This window comes from Eleginops maclovinus, chromosome 5, assembly GCF_036324505.1.
Source record: "Eleginops maclovinus isolate JMC-PN-2008 ecotype Puerto Natales chromosome 5, JC_Emac_rtc_rv5, whole genome shotgun sequence".
Classification (NCBI taxonomy): Eukaryota; Metazoa; Chordata; class Actinopteri; order Perciformes; family Eleginopidae; genus Eleginops; species Eleginops maclovinus.
In genome coordinates this window covers 15998618-16016864 of record NC_086353.1, presented here as the reverse complement: position 1 = coordinate 16016864, position 18247 = coordinate 15998618, and the positions used below count along the sequence as shown (strand labels likewise).

At 40.1% G+C, this 18247-nt stretch overlaps 2 protein-coding genes across 3 annotated transcripts in view; both read right to left on the bottom strand.

Moving 5' to 3' along the window:
* Positions 1 to 18247, bottom strand: part of LOC134864191 (zeta-sarcoglycan) — a 302201-nt gene that overhangs the window by 203730 nt on the left and 80224 nt on the right. The window lies entirely within an intron of this gene.
* LOC134864141 (uncharacterized) lies at positions 9007 to 12386 on the bottom strand. The gene is made up of 4 exons (XM_063882927.1): positions 11996 to 12386; positions 11163 to 11779; positions 10774 to 10830; positions 9007 to 10170 (listed from the first exon to the last, which is right to left on the bottom strand). The coding sequence occupies exons 1-4, from the start codon at positions 12341 to 12343 to the stop codon at positions 10164 to 10166; spliced, it is 1029 nt and encodes a 342-aa protein (XP_063738997.1). The 5' UTR covers positions 12344 to 12386; the 3' UTR covers positions 9007 to 10163.

Here is an 18247-nt window from a genome sequence, read left to right as displayed (position 1 = left end):
AGTGCAAATTGTGAACACACGTTACTTTTTTCCCAAGCGGATTTTACCAATATACGGTAAATCCCTTTTGTGGCAGTAAATAGACAAGCTGGAAGATGTGTGAGTGCATGTTGAGAGGATGGAGAGTGACCCTTTCCCTTTTAGAGTAAAAGAAGCAGATCACTGTACTCAATGTCTACTAGGAATGTGATTGAATGCCAGTCAGCAGCAGGCATTTCTTAAAACAAAGTGCACTCAGGTGACATTCCCTGCATCACCTACTTTAACTTCAAAAGGAATCTTCAAGGAATTTCAATTTTGTATGACCTTACACAAACAAAAAAAGGATCCAAAACAAACTGAGTGAAGCCCAGCTAAGTAATATTCCAGCTGTATCACTAAAGCGCTCAGAACTCATACCCCCATAAAGTATCTGGGGCAATTACAGGAAGCTATTATTTCACGCCTATGCAGTGTAAAATGGCAAGTGCTTCATCTACACCTTTTGGGATCCCCTCCAGCTTTTCATTACAGCCTCTCTAGCCACTAATGGCTGCCCCGGGAGTGTTTCCCAGCTGCAGTCAAAAGCTAAAGAATTGGGACAATGTGTGCAAATTCCTTTTGTAGTTGACTCGCTAAAATATGAATGTAACAAATGATCATGAACAACAGGAACATGTGAACAGCATGAGATCATGGATGATTTATTGTGTTTTGTGTCGAATTATGTGAAATATTTATATTAACAAGGCCTATAAGCTTCAGCTCACTGATCCCACTTGTGCTATAAACTGGGAATACACACATGTTCGCTCGAGCGAGATTGGAAGTACAATGTAATGTGCATTATTTAAATGTAAAGTAAAAGACACACAGTAACTCATACAGTCTGGATCACTTTCAAGGTTATAAAGTGGGACAGAAATAACACACACACACACACACACACACACACACACACACACACACACACACACACACACACACACACACACACACACACACACACACACACACACACACACACACACACACACACACACACACACACACACACACACACACACACACACACACACACACACACACTTCAGGGAGATTTACAAATCTGTAAATTATGTCAAACCAATTTTAAATGCCACGTTTCTTTGCTCTATGTTATTCAATTGCTGGTGGTAATAATTGAATAATACTGAAAATGCATTGCATAGTTTGCACTGCACGGCACAACACTTCAGAATGAGATGCTTTAGGTTTAAAAAAGGGCCACGGTTTGGACCACAGTTCAGGTCTGCAAAAAAACAAAGTCAATCACGTTGTTTAAAGCTCTCTCTTACTATGTCTCTTAACCCTGTTGCAGAGAAATTAATGTGTTTTGACTTTTTTGTAAATGAACGAACCTTTTCAGAGGCAAATAACATCTCATATATTTGAACTGCAGTAAGAGACATTTCCCCCTTTGCTCGCACAAGCAAATGTATGCATACATACATCTGTTTATACAGATTAGGAAACATGTATGCATAAAGGCAGAGCAACATAATCACACACACACTTTAATCTGATCATACACCCACTGTGAAGTGTACAGACTGACAGGTACAGTTCACCAGTAGTCGATACAAATACACACAAAGATATTTATGATGTTCCATCTTCCTCCCGGCACCTGAGGTAAAATGTGTTACTGTGTGTGTGTGTGTGTGTGTGTGTGTGTGTGTGTGTGTGTGTGTGTGTGTGTGTGTGTGTGTGTGTGTGTGTGTGTGTGTGTGTGTGTGTGTGTGTGTGTGTGTTACTGTGTGTGTGTGTGTGTGTGTGTGTGTGTGTGTGTGTGTGTGTGTTTACTAATCAGTGTAGCCCCATCAACCTCTCAGCATCTCAGTGGGTGTATTCTAACACCAGATGTGCTTCCCTCCTTGTATCCCATCAACCATTCTGTCCCTCCCCCCAGTGAACTCTGGGATATTACCAGTAGATGCTTTGTTGAAATTTAATAAGGAGGACAGGGAGGATGTTAATTATCATTTCTGAGAGCATTTGGGTTTCGAACGTCTGGAGTTCGGAATTATATGATATTCCCTAGAACTCCTAAATCGTTCACAGCAGTGGATAAAAAAGTTGTTTTACTCCTCAAGTTTTTAATATTCATTCACAATGGCAATGAAACTTTAATTAGATTACTGAAATAGATAAACTGAAATAATGACTGAAGATTAGTGTCAAATGGTGTTAACAGTGGCAGTCTTTATTGATTGTTCAGATCTCTATGACAAAGTGACCTATTTCTCACTTGATGTATTACTGCAGTAATCTTTTGTGTGTATGGTGTCATTCTCTAGAATCAAGTCTTCTGTCATTGTTGGTCGCTTATAAGTTATCCTGACTATTTTTCTCTATTTACATTGTTTTAAATTGTGTTTTTCGCAAGCCAAATTTAGCATTCTTACTAATATGACAGTTACAGATGTAGCTTCTAAACCAAGCGATGTAGCCATCGCTGGCATTAGTTGGTAACTTGAGGTGTTGCTTCTTCACACTGAATAACCTTGCCTTGTGTATATGCATTTGAACAATATTTGCCATACTATGCTCTTTAATACTCTGTAATTGATAATACTACACTGATAAACTAGATTATAGCTTGATGCCACATTGCAGGGTAGTATAATAGACTACATTATTAAGCAGAGTCCAGCACCACTTCTATAGTATTTGATCTATTTTTATTCTCTCTTATTCTGTCAACCACCCACTCCTTCCTTAATGGATCTCATCTCTCTCTGTCATTCCAGCTCAATGTCATAGTAGTCCTCTCATCGTCCACTCCTATTTACCAACACAAAAACTGTCAATGTCTTCCAGGAAATTGAGCATTAGTTGAAGGCAAATGGCATCATGCGCGAATCCCCCGCCGCCCGGGACAATCTATGTGTCTTTTCCATTTAAGTCTCTCTCTCTTTCCCATCAGACAGAGTGAGGCAGGTAGACGTGATTACGCCTCCCAAACCAATATACACATTGAACGAGGATGCATTATTGCTTCTGCTTATTTTCTCCATGCACACTCACAAATATTCAAGCCAAACCATGGCTATTTCCTCCTCAGTGCGTGACAGTTGATCTTTAACACTGAATCTGGTCGACTAGCAGCTGCTTTATCTCTTCATTATCTGGTAAGATTGGCTTAGAGTACTATGAAAGTGTATCCTGGATCCTTGGTCTGGATTTCATTCACATAAATAGATAGGGACTGAAACTAACAAAGAGCAAAAATGTTTATGGATTAATTAAATTAGGCAGAAGAACCAAAAGTTATACATGAATTCAGTTTGTTTGCTTCCTTTTTGTTATTCAGTGTCACAAGGATTTGGAGTGTATTCAACCATGCACTGAGTAGAAGACACAAATGCACCCAGGACTGGTGGCCTGTCATCTGTCAGCGTTAACATCAATGGACAGAAAAGTGCTCATGCTCTGAGTCACACCGACGGGCGTTCATTTTTTCCAATCCACCTCACTTGCATGTATTTAGACTCTGTTTGGAATCTGGATCACCCAGAGGAAACCCACGTGAACATGGGGAGAATTTAAAAACTCAATGAAGCACAGGCCCTATAGCTATAGTGGGAAGTGAGCCACGAGAGCCAAATTATTATGTTAGAAATGTGAGGCTATCAATGCAACAAACAAGATTAGCAATGAAACAGTCAGTTAAATTTGCTCAAGTTCCCAAGCAACCACATTGTATGTTAAATTGGTATCAGAATGCACATACAGAGTGCAAACAGATGGCAGTAGCAACATGCAAATTAGATTCCCATCACTGAATTACTGGTCTACAAGGACATATGATACTGTACATTGCCCAGGGCTGGCTTAATGCAGAGCGATTTGTACAAGCACAGATGAGATGATGGCCAAAACAACTTTCACTCTAGGTTTTTTTTGCCGCTTTCTCCTGTCACCCTTTTCTTGCTCTTTTACAGCAGTGATGAAAAGGATGATGACGGAGAGGTCCAGGGCTACACTGCTGGTCCCAATGCCTGGCCCCAGTTTACCATTTACACTTTAAATGCACACACAAGCCTTTTTATATTAACACAAACTGTGGAATAGGGATACACTGCATATTTAATATGCCACCCCTGTGTGTTTGTGTCTGTATATTTGTGTAAAATAAAATATCTTTATGTTTACTTGCATGTTATTGTGTCTACCTGCTGTGTATCTGCTTTATCATTTCTAGTGAGAGACCCTACACTGCCCTCAGCCCAGTGTTTAAAAGGGATGGATGACTGGGCCTGATGTGTGCATGTCATGCCAAAGTGCATAACTTGGAAACATGTATTTACATGCAAAACACACATTCTGTTGGGGAAAAAGCTTAGGACATGAGCAAACTTCTGGACACACACAAACAAGTGATGTCTGTGTTTGGTGGGTTTTGTATGGCAGAGTTGTTTTGATATACATTAAACTGCACACACAAACTGAAATGCAACTAGCCATCAGCATACACTTGTACACAGTGAAGGTACACAAAGCTAACACACAAACAAACAACAGCGCTCACATATGTCTTTCTCTCTTTCTTTTTTACACTTGCATACCATCTGCGTTCAGCCCCTAACCACCTCTTAAGTATCCGTGTCTTTCTAGGAGCACAACCCATTAGTTTCCAGAGAGACGCAGCTTCAGTGTTTTAGTGTGTGTGAGTGTGAGTGTGAGTGTGAGTGTGAGTGTGAGTGTGTTTCGAGGGAGGGAGAGAAAGCGAGAGAGGGAGAGAACAAGCACAAGAGCGCATTAGCACTGTGTTACAGCGATAATAGCATTGTGTTGAGGCCATAACGGCGTCTCGGTTGTATACCCAGTCATGCTATGTGCCAGCCACTGCTGGAAACTGTATTTGGTTCTGGGACACGGGGAGAAGCCATTACTGAATCCCCTTAGTCAAATATGGACAAAAAGCAGCACAGCAGAATGGTGTAAAATGCCCTGAAGGCTCAATTTATTGTCTCAGACACATTCAGGAATTGGTCAAAAATAAGTTGAAGCTTTAAAATCAGCCCAAGCAAACAGACAGAAATAGAGTGAGCCCATATATTTAAGGCTGTTATTGCTTTAAATTTAAAGTGTTTATGCAAGCATAACTAGATTCCAATGATTGCAGGCTCTTCGGTGCGACGGCTCACAGTGCCAAAGTGAATTTAAAGGGACAAAGGCTGATGCAGAAGCGGTAGGAGTTTTTTCTTATTTTAGGTACAAGCATGTATTGTTTTTTATGTATCTCCCTCGATATTATTGCTGAAATACCAGCTGGGGTACAAGTAGAATATAAAAGTAAAAGTATATTGAAGCTAACTTTGGCTGCAGTGTCATAATGCTCAGCACAGGCCAATCAAAGGTGAAAGCATTATAAACCTCTTTGCTAAAATAAACTCTTGTTTGAGAGAGATGCATCGATATAAGGAGAGCAGATTAGTGATTGATTTAATTTATGTTTCCTACACTGATATTATGGATATTTGACTATTATAAATGATGAACTCTTCATTTTTATAAGAATCTCTCCTCAACAAAACGTTGCTTCCTAAGAGTATTTATGTTTATGAACTTCAACATGTTTACACGTTCATTTTGTTTCACTTTTGTTGTTCAAATCCAAAGTCAATCCTCTGTAGAGGACTAAAGATAACTGTAATGTGACATCATTTATTTTAAAATAAATTTCTTATCAAATGTCAGTGGGCTTTTTATCCTCTACTGTCTCCTGTTAAACTCTCAGTAAGTCGGTTTGGGCTTGACCACCAACTCACACATGTTGCTACTAAAAGATTTAAATCATTTCAAATGATTTTCATTTCCATTATGTTTACATATGACCCTCGAAGGATTACAGCAACTAAAAGAAAAGTGACCCACAAAGTCTTTTTAGGATTTGTAGCCATTTTGAGGAAATAACTGAAAAAAAAAGCTATGACAAAGCTACAGATACAGATGACAAATGTGTCCCAAGACGGGGGCCAGGGAACAACATATATTGGCTTCACAACCGATGGGGACCACAAAGCTAATATATCTTATTCAATGTTTCTGCATTAGCCTGCCTGTGAGAGTGTTTTTTTTCTGTATTGACATGATAGAAAGAGAGAGGCGGGGAATGAAAAAGGAGAACATGTGCTTTGGCAGTTCACCCTTCCTAACCCTTTCTTGTATGCGATTTGAGAACTTGAGAGGAACTTGAACTAGGGTTGAGTGATTTTCAACAATCACCAGTTCTGGTTAGGCTGAAATCAAAATTTAATTCACAGAGTTTGATGTGAAAGTGTGTTCAACTGTTGTTGTTTGTCTCTCTCAATCTCATCTAATTTGACCATTTAATTCATAACAAATTCCCCAAAACAACAAACGATAAGCAATTTGTCCAATCTCCCATCCCTAGAATGATAAAACATGAGCACTCTTGCATTTGATGTACAGTACTGCTTTATTATTAAGGCCTTGTGACTGACACACTGACTTGTGTTGTATCCACAAACACTGCAATCCTCTGGTCTCATATTAAGTGTTTCAACCTTGGCTTTTCAGGTCTGATGTGGTGGGTTTAATTAACTGGAGCTGATTTGAATAGTGTGTGTATTTGTGCGTATTTATGTGAATTCACAAAATTAATTTGAATTCTCAGACACGCACAGTTGCCCATCCTTGATCATTAATAACATTCTCCTTTGAAAGACATTATGTCATAAAGGTGGTATGGATGCATGCTGAATGGCTCGATTTTCCTGTCTATAGTAAACGGAAACAAAATAAGTCTTTTATAAAGTCATCGCCTTGGGATCTAAAAAATTGTAGAGGGAATTTTTCCATTGCAACCCTTATTACAGGATTATAAAATAATAGAAAATCCTTCTGTGCATCCTGTCCAAAGTCTCTTATGGACGTCAGATATTTTAAGTAAACAAAGTGTTAGTTGCAGGTAATGTTATCAACACAATTCCATGTAATGATGGCCAGACCCAGCCTGGATTAAGAAGAATGGGTGCACATGCATTGCTGCAAAATGATCAGACCCAACCTGTTTACCAGCTTGGAACAAAAGATATCGCTCAAAATGTTAGGTATCATAACAGTATTCTCCCATCAACAGATAAGGCAAGAAACCATTTATTCATTGTTAGTTAACCTTGGTTTAAACTTTCGATACGCACTTAATCGTCACTTTTGTCCTTTGGTTAGCAAACACAAAACAGCATGAGCATGTAGGACATGAGAAAGAGACAGGGGAATGAAAGGAGTATGAATATTTTAGGGAGGTGGAAAGGAGTCAAATTCAAACTCCCACATTAAATACTATAAGAAAATGGGCCAGTCGCCAAAGCAGCACATTGGGATGTTACTGTCACATTAAAAATGCTATCTGTAGATTTTCTCACTTATAAATTACTGTGAAATTACTACAGTGACACATTAAAGTAGTAGCAAACCGTCCGTGTTGCAACTGTACACTCCGAAGATCCTTAGTAAAAACATTGAGATATCTGAGATTCGGGCTGGGCTGAATTTGCCTGTTAGGTAACTATCTATTAAAGAACAACTCTGAAAAATAAGTCTTGTTGAAAGCTTTCAATTCAGTAATAAAGTGTTCACAAAATATGCAGAACAACTATCTCAAGGCACTAAGGCTATGACAGAGAAAGAGAGACACAGAAAGGGTCAGAATGAAGCAGAATGAATTATTGAGTCAGATTGGTGAATAGGGAAAGAAGTAAATCGCCGCTGAAGGATTCAATCTTGCACCTTGTATTCAAGATTTACCCGGTCACAAACTTAAACAACAATAGATGATGAGGGAGAGCAAAAAGAAAGAAAACTAAGAAAATGTCATGTGGAAGAAAAGTAACAGCAGCGAGAGTGAAAGTTAATTGTAGGAGACGGAGCTTACGTTAGCCTTTTTAGTTGCAGGGTGAGTGAGCAGAGACAGCCGATGAGTAGGAATCACAATTGTGTAATTGTGTTAGAACATATAAACTGGGATATGAACTTTGATCAAGGATGAGTAAGAGGAGGAAGAAAAATGTTGCTGGTGACAAAAGTGGAGTTATAAAACATCTCCCTGAAGCAGAGCGACTCCAGGGCAGACACAATCCCTTTCGTTCCATCAGTTTTGGAAGTCGCATGTGGCCACGGCAGCAAAACGGTTTCAACTCAATTCAGATGGAGGAAAAGTTTAGCATTTCTTCATTAATGTACAGTACATTCAAAATGTGTACATTTTACGGAAAATAGTCAGCAGTTTAATTCATAATGCAAAAAGTTGCAACATGAATTAAATGCACTTTTTGCTGTCTTTTATACATAAATATGTGTCCCCGGTGGGTAAGGAGACTCACAAAGTGTCAGAAAATACAACCCTCTCTCTTTTCCTCCTTACCCACATCTCTAAAAACGTGGGTACAAACGAGCTGATCCAGATTTACTTTGGTTATGATGTCATAACTGAAATGTGGGTTGGCTTTACATTGAACTCCTGGCAACATCCGGCCCAACCTATCGTCCCCCATATACAGTCGTGAGCTGAATCCCCTCCACAGAACCTCTGTGTCTCTGTGTATTCAGCAGGATGTCTGCAGAAGGGACTTAGAGTTGTTATATATACAATACATATACTGTCACTGTTCTAGTGGTAAACACTGAGAAGTGTTTCAGAAATAAAGCTTGATGTGGTTTTAAACACAATATGGGGTTTAATCACAGCAGCATTTAGCTGAGTTTCTCCGTTAGAAACTTCTCTCTTCAGACAGAAAGCTGCATGACGCTGCAAAGGGGCGTGGCCAGCTTCAGGTCTGCTCAATTTAAAGCTACAGTTACAGATTCAGCACTTCAGGAACAGGGCTGAAATAGAGGGGAATGAGGCATGGCTACAATGGGTGATCTGTTTGGTATTTTAAACAAAACACTTCACATACTGTACGTATGCATTGTAAAGATATTGCCCGACATTATATTGTTCAAATATAGCACAATAGAGCTCCTGCAGATGATGTCATATATGCTGGTCACGTGACGAGATACGACAGGGGCAGCCATTTTGGCAGTCATCGCGGCAGTAAATTGACAGGCACTGGCAGACTGTCAAGGATGGTGGATAACTGCTGTGCACCAGGTTGCACAAATAGGCGTGGGAAAAAGAAAGGTGTATCGTATTATCGCATTCCTAAAGACGCGGAGAGGAGGGAGAAGTGGATTGGAGCGATTAAAAGAGCCAGGAGCCTTCAGAAAAAGACTGAAAGATGGGACCCCCCGGCCGTTGGCTTTCGCTTATGCAGTGATCACTTCATATCAGGTGGGTGAAGGAATACAGTACAATGCTACAAAAAGTTTCTGGTCAGTTTAATTAAATTTAATTAGTTTAATTTAAGAAGTAGCACCCAGTTATTATAGCTAACGGACACTGTGATGTCCCTTTTTAACTCAACAAGTGTGGCTCTGGCGCAGCCTAGCCAGTTAGCAAGTTAGCTTGTAGCAAGCTAGTGGTAAACAAACCCGTGTTGAAATATTCCTTCTTATTTTGTAGGGAGAAAGAGTGATAATCCGTTGAGTCCGGATTTTATCCCCTCAATTTTCGATTACCTTCCATCTCCAGAGAAGAGGAGACATAAAACGAGACTGGAGGTTTTTAACAGAAGGCAGAAGGCTAAACTGCACAAAGTAGAGCAGGCAAAGATATCTGCAGAAGCCATCCGTCAAAGGTGGGTAGATCAAACTCCTGTCTGATTACATGTTGGGTCTACTTGTGATCGGTGTGTTATTCAGATTATTTTATTTCAAATAGTTAACTGCCGTGATATGGTTATAAACAATAACGTCACACCAGTCATTTAATGAAGGCTAATATCATATGATTTCCATTAAACATGTCAAACTGTAAACATGTAAACATGTCAAACTGCCATCAGTATTGTATGCATGAAAGCTTATTTTGCTGCTTCTGTGTTTTCATCAGGACATCAACTGATGCAGCCCCAGAAGACCATATCACAGAGCCTTTGAAGGAGCCCCCCATCACAGATCCGTTGGAAGACTCAGCCGATGATCCTGTCCAGCCTGAACCAGTAACACCACCATGCACCTCTGAAACCTGCTGTACCCGCATCCAGAGTCTTGAGCAAGAATGCCAAGCTCTAAGGGCTGAAAATGTGTTGTTAAGGGAAAAGATTAATAGGAAGACCCTGACAGAGATTAGTTTAAATAACAATGATAAAAAGGTGAATGTCCTCACTGGGCTGGCAACCTATGCATGTCTCATGACCATTTTTCAATATCTGGCTCCATTTCTCAAAGTTAAATCATCAATAACATGTTTTCAACAATACATGTTGACTTTGATGAAGCTTCGAATGAACTTAACATTTGACTTTTTGGGTTTTTATTTTGGCATCGACCCAACTACTGTCTCCAGGCACTTCAAAAACTGTGTTAATTTGATGTATTGTAGACTGGTGCCAAGCCTAGTGGTGTGGCCTGAAAGAGAATCTTTAAGAACATCTCTTCCATATGTATTTAGAAATGGTGACTACGAGAAGACTGTTTGTATCATTGATTGCTTTGAAATATTTCTAGAGAAACCAAGTAGATTGCGACCCAGTGCGCAGTGTTACTCAAGATACAAATCACATCACACCATGAAATATTTAATTGCCATTTGCCCTCAAGGTTCAATTTGTTTCATTTCTACTGGATGGGGAGGTCGCACCAGTGATAAGTTCATTACAGAACACAGTACTTTTTTACCTAATATTCTCCCAGGGGATGTTGTTTTGGCAGACAGGGGGTTTCTGGTGAAAGAGTCTGTTGAAAGGTGTCAGGCTGAATAAAAAATTCCAGCATTTACTCGTGGAAAAACACAGTTAGATCCTGCTGACATAGAGAATACAAGATCTCTAGCCTCTTTAAGGATTCACATCGAAAGAGTCATAGGAGTACTTCGTCAGAAATATACTATCTTACAAAGCACTGTGCCAATAACTTTCACAGACATAGAGAAAGAAAATGATGTTACTTATCTTGATAAAATTGTGAGTGTATGTTGTGGACTAACAAATGTACCTGATTCTGTGGTGCCCTTTGAGTGATGAATTTGTGCGTCAACAGAAAATAAACCTTTTTGATTCGCTTCTCACTTGTTTCTTGTGACTTCTTTTCTCACTGTCTCACTGACAGTCAAGTCCTCAAATATTCCTTCTGCACGCTCTTGTAATTCAGCCAGGTTCAGGTCTCTTGCCTTCTTGTCATACAGACTGGTAAGGGGTTCAGGTAAATCTAGCTTGACAGCCTTGGGTACATAGGATGTGGCGTACCCGCGAACAACTGACAGGACTGCAGGTCTGCAGGACTTCCCATCTTGAGTCCGGCACTGTGAGAGATTTTGGTAGAACTGTGTTTGCTCAGCAGCAGTCAGGGGTGGGAAAGATGGGGGCGCAGAGGTACCCTTGGTGGAATTCCCCTTTTTATTTTGTTGAGTATGGTTGAATATGATGTCCTTGCCCTGCAGGTACTCCACATTCTTCGCAGCATCCTCACTGGGAGAGGCCCACTTGCATTTTTTGGATGTGCAGCTGATCTCCTCGTGCCTTGCGTTGTTTTTTCCCCACAGACTGAAGAGAACAGCTGACACATGAGAGCAGCTCTCCCCGAGTCCCGCTGTGCAGTTGCAGTGGGCTCCCAGCACAACACCGTCGTTCCTCACCACCACCCATGGCTTTAGTTGACTTTCATTAAGCCTTTGGGAGTGATTAACCTATATGAAATTCCAAAACAGATAAATAAAGGTAAAAAACGCCAGCCACTTTGGTTGAGTACGATCAAAAATACAAACTAGCAAGTTACAGATGCACTGCAGTAGCTATCCAAGCTAAAAAACATGCTAACGTGACACTTCCGTAGCTAGCCAAGCTAATAAACAAACAATGCTAACGTGACACTGCCTATCAAACTGGAATAATTTAATACTTACCCTTGCAGTGATGATGCCGAAGTTTTTGGATGTAAGACTCCACAGTTGAATGTTGTTTACGAAGCCGGACTGACACCATTTGTAAGCCTCCAAGCTTTTGTACGCTCTGAGGGAGTCTCCTGAGTACACTGATGGAAAGCTTACAAGATAGCTGTGGATGTCTGCGTAGCGCAAGTCGGGTACATCGTCTTCAGAGCAGGAGGTTATGCTCTTGAAAAGCACACCGGGTGAATTATATGGGTCGCTTATATTTAATCTCTCTAATTTTGTACTATAAAGCCGAATTTCACTTGAATTAAAATGAGAAGTATACTCGCTCGGTAAGAAAACACTGGCACCGGTGGTCATGTTGACTGCCAAAATGGTGGCTCCCAACCAAAAGTCACGTGACCGCAGGAGCTCTATAGGAGACCTTTAAGCTATGCTTGCTTATGCTACTTCTTCTAGCTTGCTAAACTGTCTACAATGATGCCATTTGGGAATTGTGTAAATTATGTGACATTTGTAGCTACGATGCAGAAAATTGGCATCCATGTGTAATCACCTTAAATGAGAGTGAAAGAGAATTGAGTGTTCAAATTAAACTTTTTTTTAATAGAGTTGTTTCTATACTAAACAAGAGTGCAAAAATAAAGTAGTATAAACTATTTTAAATAAATCTCCCTTCCTGCATCGAGACCCATTTTCACATAAGAGTGTAAAGAAAGTTCTCAGTTTGCGGCAAATTATGTTAAAATGCAAACAAAAGGTATTGGGAGCTGCCTATTAATAGAGCATGGTGTTAGCTGCTTCAGTTCCTGTGTCAACAAAGATCATCACTGCCCGAACATTAATTGTCCATGCAGGAGATATGAATAACAATGAAATTAAAACTAAAACAACACAAAGTGCTGTTATTTTGTGAAATTCATAAGAAAAAACAAGGGATTTAGACATCGGAAATGGAAAGAAGTTTTTGTGTGCATGTGTGTAATCGAGTGCTTGAAAAGGAGGATGTGAAAAGGAATGTGAGCAACATAAGGGGAGGAAAAAGGAAGCTGCAGAGGAAGCAAGGGACATATTTCTTTTCAGCTGCTGTCATGAGATGCAGCATTAAAGGGATTATAAGAAGTTTGACAACAAAGTGTGCCTTAAGACCAGAGTGGAGAAAAAAGCTACTTAATTGGGCAGACAGACGCACACTTAAACATGCTCACAGAGAATTGTATGGCACCATAAAATGCTACCAACAGCTGACTTTTCAACAAAAGATTCTGACAAGGGCTTTGAAAATCATGAACGCTGTGCACAGAGACACACTACAGCTCCTCATTTGAAGAATATTATAAAAACTAAAAGTCAGGAAGTCTATTAGTCTTTGTACTGTATGAGAGACAATGGATTGTTTTAATACTGCAACTAGGACAAGGTGTTCTTTGTGATTTGAAGTGATCAATACTGTTCTCCTTCAGTTGACTGATAAAAGCCGGGACAAATTCATCTTAAAATGATTGTTACTTACTTTAAACATCATTTTTTTCCTTCCTTAATCATTCTGTTGCACCTTATCCCCATCAACCTTCTTCAACCCCGACTTAACATCCCTTACTCTGCAACATCTTTCCTCTCTGCCCTCTTCTTTGTATTTCAAGTTATTCCTCCTAAAAGGTGTACTGATATCTCAATATTCCACATATGAAAGTTGACAGTTATCATCCGGTGTGCATTTGCTTCTCTACTTTATTTCATTTAGCTGGCATAAGTGATTGTGAGTTTGAGTTAATCGTACTGACAGGAGCAGCATCTACGGTATGAGCTAATAGTTGGAAATTATTAAACATAATTTTTAAATCTCATAGGGTTGTAAAGCTACAAATACTTTTAAAAGCTGAAAAATTGTCTCATTTTCTAGAGTAGTACATTTACACATTTAACATTTAAAAGCAACAAACTTGTTTGTTCTTCCAACTAGTGTTCTCTCTCTTTTTCGTTTAGATGTGATCATTTTCAGTTTTTGTCCCCCTCTCCTCTCCTCTCCTCTCCTCTCCTCTCCTCTCCTCTCCTCTCCTCTCCTCTCCTCTCCTCTCCTCTCCTCTCCTCTCCTCTCCTCTCCTCTCCTCTCCTCTCTTCTCCTCTCCTCCCTTCTCCTCTCCTCCCTTTATTCCCCCTGGATTCCCATCCGTCTTATGTATGACTCTCATCAATGTTGCTTTCTTATTGTGTTTGTAGACGGCAGAAAAGTTTGTCTGATGTTCACTGTCAACAGCAGGGCAGCAGTTAATCCATCAGTGTTTCTGGAAAGCGAAGTCTGCTGGATCTGCAGACACTGAAATTACTTCTATAAACTTTGCTTTCCTTTTCTGTGGCAAAGACAAGCACATGTTCAATTTCGGCTTGGCACAGCTCCTCAATTTAAGTTAAGGACAAAAAGGATATTGGGGGGGGGGGGGGGGGGGGGGTTGAAGAAAATGGCTTCAAATTGACCAATAAATTCTGACTTGATCGAGCAATTTCAAATATTTGCTTCCCTGTAATATGACAGGAAATACAAGACATATAAAAGCCACAAGGCGCCATTTAATAAAGAGCATTTTTAATGTCTATAAATGAACGGCCTGGCCAGTCTTCCTGTTTCTTAAAATCATCTGTTGGTTATTCCTGTTATATGACAATAAAGCAGCATACTGCAGACCTCCTTCTCTGGATTCCCTCCTTCATAACTCCATGTCTTCTCTTTGGTCTTTTCTGCATAGATCTATCCAGTTCCTTTCTGCCTGTCTCTGTCTCATACATCCCTTTTTTTCCTCCTTATTCTGTGTCTTTCCTCCCCAGCCACTCATACTGGCAGAGCAGCGCAGAGTTTCTTAGATGTTTGAAGCTCTTATATAAGACTGCAGCTCGACCTGACTCTGCATACTGTAAGACTTTCGGCTTTGCAACAGCTGATTTCAATATAGACAGGCATGGAACCACCAAAAGTAAATGCATGGAATTGTTGCATGAAAATGTTTGCTCATATAGTTCCCGCTTTTTTTACCAAGAACTCAAGAATTAGGCCTTATGACTTATGAAGAATTTATGATTTACAATCACTGTGGATTTAAAGTTCTAATTCATTTGGGTTTGCATTTAGTCAAAATGCATTCTTGATATCATTTACGGGCATCTTACTTATTAAAACGTATGTGCATTATGTAATTGTTTCTCTATAATGCAACTGTTATTGTTAGTAGTTTTGCCTTTTGTGTTTTATATGCCACATTCACGGACAAAAGTATATGCACAGATTGGACATTATGTAGAAGACAGCCAGCAGGGATTTGATGGGGAAATATTATACTGTTGTCTCCTCTGGTTTTTTTGGAGTAATAGGGCCCTCGGATTTCCTCAAGCATGAGAGAAATTGCGTAACCTGATAATACATTTACATTTGCTTATTATAAAATCTCATTCAGCTCGGCCCGAAACCACAACTTGTCAAGATTAACAATTGTAAGCTACAACTGTAGAACTGTACAACACAATGGACGCGGCGAGGAGCTACAGCTAATGATAGCTGAAGAAACAGTTGAGGAACAACGTGAAGAAGGAGTCGCCATCCGAAAAACAGCTACATTTAGACACCTTTTTGAAAAGAAGGTTTGAACATTTTGTTTTATAACTGTATGGAAGCACATATTCAAGTGCAATGCTATGTTTGAGCATATTAATACATATTCATTTATAGTATTAATTGATGATTGAAATCATTGCATGTGTTTTTTTCTTGGAATCAGAAGAATAACATCACACAGTTGATGACGTTGTTTAACCAGCATCTCTTTAGTTAGAAACTGATGGAAATGGGCCATGTTAACAACCATTACCAAAACAGGAAGCCTGCTACTACAGCCTACTACAGTAAGCATTTATAGAGTGTGCATTCCTGAATAATGTGCTTGTGCTTTGGGTTTTGCAAAAATACTGCCTTTATTCTGTGGACCTACCAAAGTATACATTTGTATTTTTCAGTCAATACAGATCCGACTTAAATGAATGTCACAATTAGACGTAATGGTGTGTCTTTTTACATGCTTGACAGAGGCATTTGAGTAGAGTATGTTTTACTGCATGGCTTAGCTTATGCTGTATGTACAACTGCAATGACCAAGAAAATATCACGAGTGAAAATTTCTGATTGGAAAGTCAGTTCTGAAATCAAGGATGTTGCATAATGTGCTGCAGTAAGATCTAAAATAGTTCACTTGAGGCGAGGCTTACTGACACACACACAACATAAGTGTAGTTATGGCATAGCTACCGTCAAATAAGGTTGTTTAACTCTTGACTTGTTTTAGTCTTTGTAATACACATTCAATTATCCTACGTAATAATTTAGTGGAGGGAGGGAGAGAGAAAGAGAGAGAAAAGACAGCAAGGATGTGTATGTTACTACATCTACACATGTCACTTTATGTTAATTGGAGCTTTTTAGTGAATATTTGATGATAAACTGTGTTAGAAGTCGGGAGCTCGCTGCCTGTGTGCAGCAGCAAGTGGGAGATCAAGTGAACGCAGTAAGAAGGAATAATCATTCTGAACGCAGCTCACATCCACACAGATCATGACATGGCAGGCATTAATGATTCAGAGGCAGAGCGATACAAAGAGTAAAGGAGGAGGATAGAGAGGAAAGATGCCAGGTGGGAGGGAAAGGAGAAGTGAAAGAAGAGGGAGAAAAGAGAAATGGGGGGTGGGGGGTGGTTGATAAGGAGAGCGGAGGAATGGAAGAGAAAGATGAATAAGCACAAGGCGAGAGGCTGATGGGAAATAAAGTGGCAGAGGAAAAGAGGAAAACTTAAACTTTTTTTCCTTCTTAGCTTCAAGCCATTCTCGTGGGTTCGCTCCTTTTGCTGTATTTTGGGAAAGCGTGACGAGACAAAATGTGAGAGCAGGGAAAATGCAGTTTGACATTGCTGCAAAATGTGAATACCGGCTCCAGCATTTAACACCTCATGTTTAAGTATTTTCTGCAGCTGTGCCTCGGTAGGCAATTGGAACACTTCACTCATTTGTACTCAGAGTTTTGAAATCAGTCAAATACAGTAGGCGACTGTTCAAGTCTCAAGTAAACTGAAGTGAGGCTGACATTGCCCTGTCAGTACAAATTGATCAAAAATCGTATTATCTCCATGTCATGTGGTGCATTTTTTATGATTTATGACATATTAAAATGAGAGGCTAGGGGAGCTTTTAACATGTATTACTTCAAACAGACAGACAGAGTGATAGAAGAATCATTCTTCACATCACATTCAGATTCATTAAATGCTGCCAGAAAATAATACACTGAAAAAGGCTGAGCCCCCCTAGAATACAGAAAAGGGGGCAAGGGACTGCTGCCAACCCTGTCAACCCGAACACCGGGTCTCACACACACACACACACACACACACACACACACACACACACACACACACACACACACACACACACACACACACACACACACACACACACACACACACACACACACACACACACACACACACACACACACACACACACACACACACACACACACACACACACACACACACACACACACACACACAGACACAGACACAGCATCAAAGTGGCATGGCAAGGCAGTGCTAGTGGCCTTGTCAACTCAAGTGAGCTCTCTCAGGAAACATAGAGAGAGACAGACCCAAAAGTGCAGATCATCATGCAGGAGAGAGAAGAAAAAAAGAGGAGGGACTGGGGGAATCTGGGGGGAAACAGAGGCCCATGTAGAGACAGAGGATGAGAAAGAAGACTGAGACAAGAGCAACAAAGCCAGAGGAGGAGTAACGGCGATAGGGAGCAAAAAGATTGGTAGAGTGAGCAATACAGCAACAGATGGACAAAGGTAGGGAAACAGAGAGGGAGAAAGACAGGAAATAGATTGGTGGAGCGAGCAACAGAGAAACAGAGAGAGAGAGGAAGATGGTCAGAGCAAAGAGACCATCTGCCATTATTGGGAGACTCCAGGCAGACCTTTGTATGATGCCCAGTGTGTGTGTCTGTGGGTGGGTGAATCCATCGCTGCACAAATATGTGTGGAAGTGGTGTATGTTAACTATCAGCTGTTTTTCATAGTCTCTCAGCAGAATCACATCATGAGAAGTAACAGAATTACATACAAGGTAATGACATAGGCTAAATGAATCCTATTTGCTTCTCTCCGAACCGGCAGACGGTACAACATTGATGATAATGAACCTGATCGGATTGCCTACATCAGCTCATTCT